General features: G+C 30.4%; 1 protein-coding gene across 3 annotated transcripts; it reads left to right on the top strand.

Moving 5' to 3' along the window:
- Positions 1-1536: 1536 nt before the first annotated feature.
- Positions 1537-9500, top strand: LOC142528119 (protein DAY-LENGTH-DEPENDENT DELAYED-GREENING 1, chloroplastic-like). 3 transcript variants are annotated; one of them, XR_012815617.1, is made up of 8 exons: positions 1537-2473; positions 3964-4049; positions 4787-4960; positions 5092-5206; positions 5819-5916; positions 6853-6988; positions 8146-8269; positions 9146-9500. XR_012815617.1 is itself a non-coding variant. In XM_075633204.1 (7 exons), exons 1-7 carry the CDS (start codon positions 1862-1864, stop codon positions 8212-8214), a joined length of 1290 nt encoding a protein of 429 aa, XP_075489319.1. In that variant the 5' UTR covers positions 1538-1861; the 3' UTR covers positions 8215-8833. The 3 variants fall into 3 exon arrangements, 1 of the variants encoding a protein (XP_075489319.1); XR_012815616.1 differs by having other exon boundaries at positions 1538-2473; positions 9248-9497; XM_075633204.1 differs by lacking the exon at positions 9146-9500 and having other exon boundaries at positions 1538-2473; positions 8146-8833.
- Positions 9501-13141: the final 3641 nt, after the last annotated feature.

The raw sequence follows: 13141 nt of genomic DNA, 5'->3' as shown, positions 1-13141 counted from the left end.
GAAATAGTTGTTAAAATTTTATTAACCTTATAGCTATATGTTGACAATATTGATACTAAATATATAAAAATGATATCACAAATATCACAATGTTTGAATAATGTGCAACACTATTCATTGATTATGTTGTTGAAGAATATATAGGTTATGCATACTTTTAGTCACAAGTGAAAATCTATCACGACTAAAAACATGTTCTCTTAAGAGTTATAGTTGATGATTGTCAAAAACTGAAAAATCATTTAACAACAAAACAAATAATCGGAAAAATAAGATTATCAGATAAAAGCAATGTAGAAAACCGAAAAAATGCCTTGATAAAGAAGCAAACTACGAGCATGTCAGATCTCAGATGAGGATTGTAAATAACATAATAGATGTTAAAAACGATCAGATACTTGTTGAGTATACCAAAATGGTTATATGCATATTATAACAAACTACGACAGAGAGTTGTTGAGTTGTTAAAATAAACCAAGAAGCATATTGAAAAGTGTGTCAAGTGGATAAGATAACTTCTCCAATTCATATAACGTCTATGGTCATGATTTTTTATTTTTTGTTGTTTGGTTTGTTTCAATTGATAAATGCTATTAGCCATGTTTTAATTCATTTAAATGTGATCAAAATTTCATATATATCTTCAGCAGTTTATGTTCTCACGTGCAACGCACGTGCATTTTTCTAATATACTAAAATATGCGAAACATGTGTTCAAAATGGTATATATTAAAAAAGTTAAACAACTAATATACAAATGAAATCGAAACTATAATGGAAGCTCCAAAAATATATTTTTAAAATATCATATTTAGCAAATCTTTTCTAAAAATCAATAAGTAAATCTAAAATAAGAAAATATTTTTCCACTTCTTTCTAGTGATGTGTCTAAAAAGTTTCGTTGCGGATAAAAATATGAAAAACAATTAACTAAACGGTTGATCATATTAAATTGGTAAAAAGTGAAAAAAAACGTGAAAAAACGCAAAAAATTTAAATAAATTTTTTATAATATGTATTGTTTTAGATAATAGATATTTAATAATATAAAAATTTTAAACAAGAAAAAAAAATGCATCAGAATAAATTTTTGAACTCTTCCTTTCTTTGCTGTTAAGGGATGACATTCGACCCAACAACTATTGACTAAAGTTTTACTCCACTTAATTTGTAATTTGAGACTTATTTGTTTGATAATTTGAAAATTTATGCATTATTCTTAAAATTATATATTTATTTAGTATTTTCTCTATTAATTACTTGATATAATTAAAATTTTAATAAAAAATAAAAACATTTTTAAGCTTAATCTCATAGTAAGATCACTTAAGTTAATAAAACTTTAAACTTGATCCTTCGTTTTCAGTTACATGACATTTTACATAAGATATTTTTTGGATAATATGAAAAAACACAAATTTAATTATTAATTTTTTATTAATATTTCGAAAATGTGCAATGTCTTGTTTGAGTCAGAATTCGACTGTACAGTTATAGTGCACACGATTACTGAAACAGCGATGGGTTTATCCGAAGAGAATGAAGCCAAGACCGTTATCCGATTCCCAATATAGAATTCTGGTCTTCTTTTCAAGTTTTTTGCTGGAAGCTTCACGGGCTTAATCTCATTTATATTTTAGAGCCCTCTTCTAGCTTCTGGAATCATCTTATCAAGAATGGCGCACTAGCAAAATTCTTTTTTTAAAAGTCTGGATAGTATTGAGAGACCATGTTGCATTTCTTGAGGCTGTATGATTGATTGAATCAATGGTTTCTATTGTATCTTTGGTGAGTCTCTGACCAAGATTGCATTTTTATTGGTATATGAGGCTGAAAATGTGGAATTTCATACATTTTCTTCATGAGCAATTCAATTGTCTTGTGTCAAAGTCTAGCTTGGTGCAAGAACAGTAGCTCCGAAAGTTCATTTTCGAGTCATAATTCGGCTTCTGCTGTGGTTCGATTGTCAAGTGTGAGGAAAAAGTCACGTGGCCTGGTTGCGAATGCCAAGAAAAAATATTCGAAGAGGAAGAAAAGCTGGTGGCAGATATTCTTTTTTGACGAGGATGGGAATTGGCTTGGTTTGAAAGATGAGGATGTGATTGATGTGTTAGAGTCCGAAGATTCTAGTGATGATGAAGTGTCTGATTATGAGAAATTTGAAGCGTGGAAAAGGCGAGCTGAGACAATTGTCGAGTTGAGGGAAGCACAGGAAGATGTAAAGAATGAGGAGAGTAGAAGGTGGGAAGATTGGCTTGTTGATGGAACTAGTAATGATGCTGGAAATGGCGCATCATGGATTGAAAACTCGAATGATGCTGTTGGAAAGCCTGGAAATGATATAGGAGAAGATTTAACAGACATGTTTTCTGGGAGAGGATTGGTTAAGTCTGTAAGGGATATGGTTCTAGGCAGAGAAGATGATGACATTCTTTATGAAGATCGAGTTTTTCGTTATGCCTCGGTCAATTCGGTGAGTGATTGATAAATTGTTATCAAGATAACTCTGTCAAGATTTAATCTTATGCTTTTATGTTGGTCAAGATGACAATTCTCATACCATACCTTACTATTTGTCAATCTTGTTGCGTTGTTACAGTGCTTATTACATACAAGAATATGAATATAATGTCCTTTAGTTCCAGATTCTGCAGTAGGATTTTTATTTTCTTATCCAATTTGGGTCGTCCAAATTCATCATGTAGATCATATTATACTTCAGTTGTACGCCCGAAAGAACTTGTTTGGAGTTCGAAGTATAAGAGGACTGATATTAGCAAACAATGCTCAAAACATGAAGTATGATCCAATTCTAGGATGTCGATCATTAAAGTTGGCGTCCTATATTAAAATTATGTGTTAGTGTGTATGTGTCTACCATTTGAATCCTGGGGTTTAAATAGATTGGTTTTGATGCTCTAAGCCATTAGTCCAAATGGAAAGATGTTGAAGCTAAAAGACTCTTGTTACGCCATTCAAGCACATGAATAATGAAAGGACTAAAATGAAACATGAGAGTTTCCTCAGTCCTTTGAATTTTATACGTTTCTTTGTTTTTGTACGTGTGGATCTTTCTTATGTCTAGTCAAAGATGAAAAATCATGAAAATCATTAAACTGCAGCAAAGTAACCAGAAAAAATTTCCCTGAATCATACTCATGAGATTTTCAGTCATTGCCTTTGTTATTCTGTTAGCTATATTATCTAATCCGTTAACCAGAATGCCGTTTATAATTATTTGGACCACAGAATCTCAGTTTCAATACAGATCATGAAATACGCTCTGAAAAACTATTTGAAAACACCACTCCAGTTATTGGCCTTGTTGCTTGTTGCTCCTTGGGTAAGACCGTAAGACCAGTACGGATATGTGGGTTACTACCTAATCTTCTCCAATGAACAATAATTTATTTAGGATTTTATGTAGGATTCAGAATTTAGTGGAGCCAAACTCTGTACATGATCACTCATCCAATTTAAGTAATTGAAGTAAATTTTCCATGGTTTTTAAATTATTTTCTTGGACAAGGCATAGGTTAGTGATTTTGACGGCTCAGATTAGTTGGTACTATTTTGAAGGCCTATTGCGGTGTAAATCAATTTTTGATGAATTGAAAAATACACAAGATGCTTGGACATTATGAACCATGAGGTCTGTTGAATTGGCCAAACTGAGTTTAAAAATAGAAATTCCTATTTGTCATGCTTATGTCCTTTCATACAGTAAAATCTAATAGTATCAGCGATTGCCTATATTTTTCCACCTATTTACTTTGAGTCGAGTTGTTGGTAATGGAAAAGTTATAATTTTGGCATATAAAGATGCAGTAGCTCTTTGCATTGGTGAGACATATGTTTCTAAATATTCTAAATTATCATGTCTAGTTGCATTGATGATTATTTGAAAAGTATTATAAGCCAAGCCATCCATGCATTTCAATAACGTTAATTTTCTTATTTCAGGCCAAATTTTTGGCAGTACTTATCATTGTTCCATGGGCTATGGATTTCTTAGTTCATGACTATGTTCTCATGCCGTTCTTGGACAGGTATATTTATACATGCTATGCGTTGCCTCTTTGGATTAGTGAAGTTATATACTTTTTTGAAGTCCTCGTGATGACATGGTGGTGATCTTGATTTCTAAATTTTAAAAAGTGGACAAGAATTGGCTTACTCTGTCATTTTCTGAAGGGAGCAGACTTGCAATTACAGTAAGGCAGAGCTAATTTCAAATTTATCAAAAATCACCTGAAATATATTGGCTGAAAGGGGACTTTTAGCGGTTAATCTGAAATTCGTTAAGTTTAAATTCATAAGTCTAAACACAACCCAATGAAACAGAAGGTCAGGAGAGAGAGCAAAGGGGTCACATTTTACATAGTAAAGTTTTCTGTTTTTTTCTTTTTTGTTTTAATTTGAATCATAAAGTTGAAACAAGTGCTCATATGGGACGAGAGGATTGAAAAAACCTTGTTGGGTTTGTAAAAGAATAGAATGTTATGAAGCAAAACAGTTAAATTTTGATCAAGTTCCAAACTTTAGCTGATGAACATGGGAAAATATTAATTAGTCGCATTGATTAAATTGTTGCTTTAAGCTGTAGAGAGGAAGTCAATTTTCAAGCTGTATAGGCGCATGATTAAGCCATGGCCTACTCTAAATTAATAATAGACTAGCTCTTTACTAGTTAAGATTCATTTGGTACTGGCTATGTCTCTTGACAGTTGGCCTATTGTAGTTTTATTCATTTTCACGCCATCAAAGTTCCCATTATCTTGAACAGGTACGTCAAGACCGTTCCACTCGCTGCAGAGTTGCTTGATGTGAGGAGATCACAAAAGAAAGAAATGATCAAGGCTCTTAATATTGAGAAAGCCCGTTATCGACTTGAAGTAGAGATTGGTAAATCTCCGCCTCTTTCTGATGAGGATCTTTTCTTGGTAATACGACAGAAAGCGTAAGTTTTCCTAACGTTATAACCATTATTTTCATAAATTTCTCTTTTTCCCCTGATCATAATTAAATATCTTATCTAATGAGCGGACTAGACCACTTGGAGTCATCAGTCACTTCTTTGTTACCAAACAGAATTTCATTGAGAGATGAGCGGAGGTTGGAGAACCGTAGAGCATTCGCAAATATCTGGTCAGACATTGTGTTTGGGGTGTCATTGTTCGCTCTTCTATATTTCTTTCAGAATCAAGTGAGTTTTCATCAAATTTGGCTCTCTTCTTACTTCTACTGCAGTGTATTATTCTTCAGTCTTTTCTCTTTCTCTTGGACTCTATATGAACTCTGGGCTCATATTAATTTCTTAACTATGTCTGTCATAATTGCTACTAAGATGCTTCAACATCAGAAAGCAGAAGATAATTCATTGTTTGATAAAAAGACTCCAGTTAAACATTAACAAGAGGCAAACAAATACAGTTTTGAGTGTGAAATGCTTGAACTTGACATTTGTAGATGGTACGAGGGACAACTTTTTCTGTTCTTCTGGTAGTGCCCACTTTCTGTTGTTTCTTGCAATATTTATTCTTGATACTTCACACAAAATACTTCACTGCATGTAATTTTTTTAGTTATGTAATTTTTTAGTTTGAATTGAAATGCAACATATTCAGCTTTGTGTAGTTGAAAGAAAGAGAAGTCCATTTTTAATCTGATATTTCCTCTCATAAATTTTTATCATCATTTCATTATCATATCCCTGCAATTTTTTTCTGCCATCAAATCTTGTACGTTTGAAAATATAGTCTCTACATTTTGTCTAACTTCAGATTATGTCTTTTCACTTTCTGGCAAACTTTTGCAGGTAGCTTTGCTGAAATTCACGGGTTATAAGATACTCAATAACATTTCAGACACTGGGAAAGCCTTTCTTATTATACTCATTACTGATATTTTTTTGGGGTAAAACTCTCCTCCCCCTTCTTCACAAAATTATCACAGTTTATGGTAGTTTGATCAGTTGAGATTTTCACTAAAGGACCTGTTTAAAAACTGGGAAAAAATTATTAAAATTATGCAAGTGAAACTCACTCAGGCTCTACCTATTTCACTCCATTATCATCCGAATTATATTATACCACTACACAACATACAATTATGTTGTAGGAAACCACCCCTATCAGTTGAGGCAAAATCAATTCATTCTACAATATGTTGCATGTCATGATATTTAAAACTGGATCAATTTGATTTTATTAATTGAACTTCTATATTGCTTCCAATTTGAACCAATTGTTCACCGTTCCATGTGGCGGTGCAACTCGAAATTATCTCCATTAATAAATCTAATATCGAACTACAAAATGTGTGCAATTGTGCATACTGATTTTTAGAAAGTTTGAAATTCAAAACGACCGATAAATAGGGTGTGCATGCACACTGAACTCGAGTTGAAATTTTTTAGATGACTAGAAGCTCACCTAAAATCCCAAAATATGGACTCTTCTGGACTCCAGTGGAAATTCGAATTTGAGCTTGGTTTGTTTGGTCAAAACCTAATTAACGAGGAATATTGCGCACACACTCGAATTATGGCTCATGCTTGTAAGCTTGTTTAATTTAAATATACTTATAAAATATCAGTGAAATTTTTTTGATTATGATCGAGCTTGGTTCAAGTTTGATAATTTTGAATATGAATCAAATGATAGAAAAGTTCACCAGTCAGTTGGATTTGTTTGTACCCTTAGTCATGGTATTGTTACTTGATCTAGATTTTCTGAGAATATGATAGTTACACGTTCCAGGAACTTCAGTCTTCTGCAACTACTTAAGAAAGTGTTTTTCCCTTATGTTATTTCTTTATAGTTTAGGTGAAAGCAACGGTTACATGTGTAGGTATCATTCTGAATCTGGCTGGCAGACATTATTAGAGGTTATAGTTGAGCATTATGGACTAGAGGTGGATCAGGCTGCCATAACTATATTTATATGCTTCGTCCCGGTTGTAATAGATGCTTGTGTAAAGCTCTGGGTATGTTGCCTCTCCATATTCTATCTTTTTGTTTTATTTTTACTCATCAACTATTTCCTTTTTTAACAAAACTAATCTAGCCTTACTTGAGGTTACTCCAATCATTATTTCATAAAATATCTAAGGTGAATAAATTAAGAAAAATGCAATGCGCACACACCGGGGACATCCCCAATATTCCTATAAATTTTTCAGCTACCAGTACAAGTTAGTAATATATCCGATTTACACACTTTATGTAACATCATGTGATTTAATCTTGGATTAGAAATTCCAAATGTGAAAGCAAGCTCAATAGATATTTTAAAACCAAACCCGATCCCATGTTGTTATCTGCTGTTCATTTTTTAAATAATGTATGCATGATTTGTGAGTTTTTGTATCTGATGTACAAAATGATACAAAAAGTTGTGTTAATAAATAAAACCTATCACGTGTGACATAAATATCGGTTACACTTGATTTGTAGAAATGTTCTGAAAGGCCTTGTTGACATATTTCATATCTCCTTGATAAATTCGAGAATCACATTGGGACAAAGATTTTCTTCAATTCCCATTCATGTGAGCCCTTTTGTTCATAAAGGTTATCATGCATGTGAATTAATTGTTGATTATTTTCTATCTTATGTAATATAGTTCGACATCTTGCTTTATATAGTAGGTGCATGGTTTGTGGTAATATTGCTTTATGTGATAAGTTCATAAGTGAAAATACAATGAGCTATTGTCTTTAGAAATCGTAACCTTTTGGTACCTTTTAGAAATGAGGAACATCTTGTCATAATAATTGATGAAACACTCCCAGGCGTCATGGTTGACTACTGAACTAGTGAAAAACAACTTATGAACTGGTCTAAACACAGGTGGCTTAATGTAATGAATACTCACAATGGATTATGTCTGTATTTCGGGTTCAGTACGTCATTTGGAGATCTTCTTATTTGCTTTTTTCATATTTCTGAAGTCAATAAGCTTTCCTCTCTTGCTGAAATGTAAGAAAGAAAATAAAACTAGCATTTGAATCAGTTTTTACAGTCTCTCCTTTAAGAAATTTCTCTCTCGCTATCTCATCTTATTCTATTCAATCGATTTCCGGCATTTTGTTTGCTTACAGATATTCTAAGCATTTTGCTAATCTTTGTTTTCTTTTTTCAGTTATTCAAATACCTGCCAAAATTATCCGCGAAGGTGTCGACTATTTTCCAAGAAATGAAGAGGCATTAGCCAGATACATATTTTTTTGTCGGAGGGTCATCTTCCACTTTGTTAAAGAATCTTGGTACGACTTGCATTCTTTTACCTCAAGTTCGGTTATCTCGCTCTCTTGTTTTATTTCTTCATGGAAATATAAAGATGATGCAGAAGATGAAAGCCTGGCCAAGTTGTATGTCCTTGCATGAAACATGTTAGGAGTTGGAGGTTTTTCCCTCTGAACACCTTATATATCTGGCTAATTTCTCATAGTTCATTTCTGATAGATCAAAGAACAAAAATTTTAACTATTAATAGTAATCGAGCTCGAAAACTTTAATTATTAATTATGTTATGTTAGGTAATAAACCTGATAAGGGTACAATCCCAAAAGATTTGTCTACTGAGTGATGTAAGAATTTATAAGTCACTATTTATTAATTTAATATATCAATATGAGACATTTATAACATCGTCGGCCCTTTGAGAAACCATAATTTATGACGTCCTACTCTGGACAATTTTCTCTTACTTTTTCCGATGATAGGTCTTTTCTGGGTCTCTTCTTCTGTTACGTCGACTCTCAACAAGAACATTGATATTAAATTATAAACCCAAGAAAGATATCATCCCAAAAGCTTGTTTGTTGGGTGGTGTAGCTTTCTATTTGTTTAATACATCAACTTGGGACATTCATAAAATTATCGGCCCTCTGAAAATTCGTCGTCTGCAGCGGCTCATTCTAGACGTCTTTCACTCACCTTTTTCGATGAAAACTTTTTTCTAGATTACTTCTTCCGCTACATCGATTCTGAATGAAAACACCAATATTAAGTTATAAATCCAAGAAGAGTATCATTGGAAAATGCTTTTGTATCTCGAAACATATGATCCAATGTTGTTTACTATCTTCACCTGTTTTTGCGCACCCCCCCCCCCCCCCCCCCCCCCCAAACCCCCCCAGAAAACATCTATTAATGTGCAATCCATGTGCTGTATTGGTTCGGACAAAGAATTAAATGTTGCTAGTTTTTGGGAATTACAATGTGGCCCTTGCTATTTCCAGGTACAGATTTTGCAAATGAACAGAAAAAAGTTCGCAGCTTGTGGTCTACTTAGATCATACATAATTATGGGCCGACTACAATCGATGCCGAGTGTTTATTTTTTGTTGTTTGTACAAAAGTAACAACGATAAAGAATTCTTTTCGACAATAAGGTTGTAGTAAGAACTAAGAAAGATAAATGTTACATAAATACCTCGAGTTTATTTGAGGTGATAAAATTATCATACGATCATAAAGGAGATAAATGTTATAGACTTGACAGTTTAGAAATCGAAACATTTGGGATTATGCTCATTGCATTGAGGTGTTGGAGGTATGCCTGTTGGAGTCGCTTCACATTACTTGTATGGTTCAAGGATCACAGGGCGGATAAAGTTTTACGCAATGTAATTGTCAACTTTGTTTTAGTTATTATATGTCAAAAAATTCTTAAAAAGTAGGTGATAATGTTTTTGTAAATTAAATTATTATGACAAGAGAAAAATCGAAAACATAATATATATATATATATATATATATAAAGTTTCTACTAATGAGGTGACGTTCATCTAAGACCGGGTCTGAGAGGAGACATATTAGACGTCTTCTCAGGCCCAACTGTCTAGGAGGGCCCCGAAATTTTATTATAGGGTAATATGTTAGTATCCAACATGGCCCATTTATAGATATAATGTACGGCACTTTAATTTTTAGTGAACAATTTTTAATAATAATATATATTTTATTTAATGGGGTTGAGTTATAGACTTGTAGAGGAGCAGGACGATTTGGTTTTTGTTTTTTTTTAAAGAAAAATAGCATCCATAAACCCCCATTTATTAATATCACATTGATGTAAAAAAGACTTATAGGAATAACATTAATTAAAATAAAAATTACTATAACATTTGCAACAAAAGGAGGAATATATACAAAATATAAATAAAAAATGTTTATGAAAATACTAAAATTTATATTATTATTTAGGTTTTATTTTTTCCCTAAATATTCAGGTTTTCCCCTAATAAAATTTAAAGTATTAATTTTAATATGCCATTATATTTGTCACTAGATATATCTTTTATATTTCGAAACGTCTATTTGTTTAAATAATAATATTATAATAAAAGTAATATCTAAAATATTACATGTTTTATTTATAAAAACTAATTTATAAGTTGAACGCACGATATAATAAGAATAAAAATATCAATGTATTCTAATATATTTTTTACATTCTATTATTCGGAGAATTTTTCTATTCTGATTTTTGTACATATATTTCTACATCAATGTTTTTTTTTAAATTTTAAAAAATATTTTTTTAATCCACTAGTTCAATTTTGAGTTTTGGTAATAAGTTTTCAAAGTTTTGTTTTGGTATACCAACTTTTAATTTTCCTCTAGTTTGATCCAATTATTGACGTGACATCGTACAAGTCAGTAATTTCCAATGTCACGTCAACATTTTCAGTGATACTTTAACAATTGGACTAAAATAACCAAAAATTAAAAGTCAATGTACTTAAACTGAACTTTGAAAATTTAGTAGATTAAAACTCAAAATCGAACAAGTTAGCAGACAAAAAAAAACTATTTTTTTCCTTCAAATAATATAACATTATAAAATATTAATCATACTTCATTTTTTGAGGGGTTCAATTTTTGAATTCGACTCATATCTGAAAATTATCAGGTACGACCCTACACTCATTTATTGGATATACCTTTTGATATGCTTAATCATATTTGATAGATGAATGTCATCTCATTAATTAACACAGATGTGAGCACGATTGGTGGACATCAAAACTAAACTCTGTGTGTATGTGTGTTGTGTTTATCTAAAGAGTCCAATCTAAAGTGAACATATATCTTATATGTTTATGCAATAATTAAAATAAAAAATATATAATATTTAATTTAAAATCATAAAAATTATCGTTAATTTTTAAAATTTTCAAATTTTTATTTATATCACGAAGCACATTAGAATTTTGAAATTTAAAAATCAAATGTATCGTAATTTGTAATAGAAATAATTAATTTATTAAATTTTATTAATATTATTTAAAATAAAAATAATATTTCACTAAGTATATTTCATGTCCTCTATCAGATAGAGTTCATGCTATGATTAAAATTACATTTTACTTATTATGATTATATTATATTATATATATAAAATATAAAAGTGTGCGGGATAAAGTATCTCCAACTGTATTTCATAGTATATATTTTACAAAGATGGTGAATTGACGTGGATGTATCTTTTAATAAGACTAAATTATTGAGATACGACAAAAATTAAAAAATATCATACGTTGGAGATAATGAGAGATATCTGAAAATAAATGTTAAAATAATGATATATATTTGAATATTTATATAGATATTTTAGAATGTTCATTTTTGAAAAATTATAATTGAAAATATGAAATATCTTTTGAATAAGTTTATATATAAAGTTTATCAAGAAGAAAAGAAGTTAATTTGTTAATTCATAAATGATAATTTGATAATAATGTTTGAAATAAATATCATAATTATTTGGTTTATTTTCTCTTTAAATTTGAAATAATAATTTTAGTTCATATCATAACCGAAAATGATCAGACCTTTAGTGTTTGCAATAATGTATGTATTAATATATTGCTCGATAGCTGATGTGTCGTCATACATGAAAATAATATAAATTTCTTTTTAAATTTAGCAAAAATATCGAAACTCATAAAGAAGTTTTACCTATATTAATGAAGAAATTGATAAATCAATGCACAATTTTAAAAACCCAAAATATAAAAAAAAATGACATGATCCAAAACCAAGAGAAGATATAAAGTAAAAATAATAAATGCACATTGTTGGAAAATACAAATTATTGATATAAAAAAAATTAATATGAATTGATCCTATATAATGAGAAAACAATATAAAAATTTTAAAAAAATATCAAAATATTATGATAAATAAAAGAGAATTAGAAACAAATACATGTTTTAAAACTCACGCATATCTCCAACATAATAAAATTTAACAAGTTGAGGAAGAAGAACAAGAATATTTCTAGGGATGGTAAAAATGTCAATTCGTAACGAGACCAGTCATGTTATTTCATTTTTATTATATTTGTTTATCCTTCCGTATTTCATTCAAGTTTTGTAAAGACAATTGATATAATTTATGAAATAGACTGGTTTTGAATATTTGATTACTACGAGGTTTGTTGTGAATACTTGTGTGATTATTGACGACGTCGGATGTTCCACGTCTCGGTCTCAAGATGTGACAATATTTGTCATATTAACGTCGAAACAAAATATATAAAAAATCGAAGTTACATTAATTCAAGTGGATAGTTTTTTATATATAAAAACAACATTTTTCAACGTGGAACATGCATATTTTTTCCTATTAATTCAAATATGCACACCCTCATGTACGTGTATATATAGGAAAATAACTTTTTGATCCACTAAACTTTCATATTTTGTGTTTTGATCTACAAATTTTTATTTTTTTGACTTTCATGAGTCCTAATTCGTCATAGTGATGATGTGATACTAGAAAATACTTACGTTGTATCGAAAAATATTAGCATGACATAAAAAATTGTTTACTATTCCGATGTGTGCCAGCAATTGGAAAACTATAAATTAGTATACTAAAATCAAATTTTGAAGACATGCATAACGAACAAAAAAAATTCAAAATTGGACAATTTGGAGACATAAAAAATTGCTTACCAATCTTAGCTTCTTTTTTTTTTTTTTTTTTAATCCACTGCCGTAATTAAAACGAATGCTTCGTTTCAAACCGTAATAATGAGCATGTAATGTCTTATTTTGATTTAATTTTAAACGTAACATACATTAAAAAAAAAACATCATTTGTTAATTTTGATCTGTTAAAAT

The sequence above is a fragment of the Primulina tabacum genome, chromosome 2, assembly GCF_025594145.1.
Source record: "Primulina tabacum isolate GXHZ01 chromosome 2, ASM2559414v2, whole genome shotgun sequence".
NCBI classification, from domain to species: domain Eukaryota; kingdom Viridiplantae; phylum Streptophyta; class Magnoliopsida; order Lamiales; family Gesneriaceae; genus Primulina; species Primulina tabacum.
Note: the sequence above shows the minus strand (reverse complement) of the source record. Positions and strands in the feature narration are given on the sequence as shown.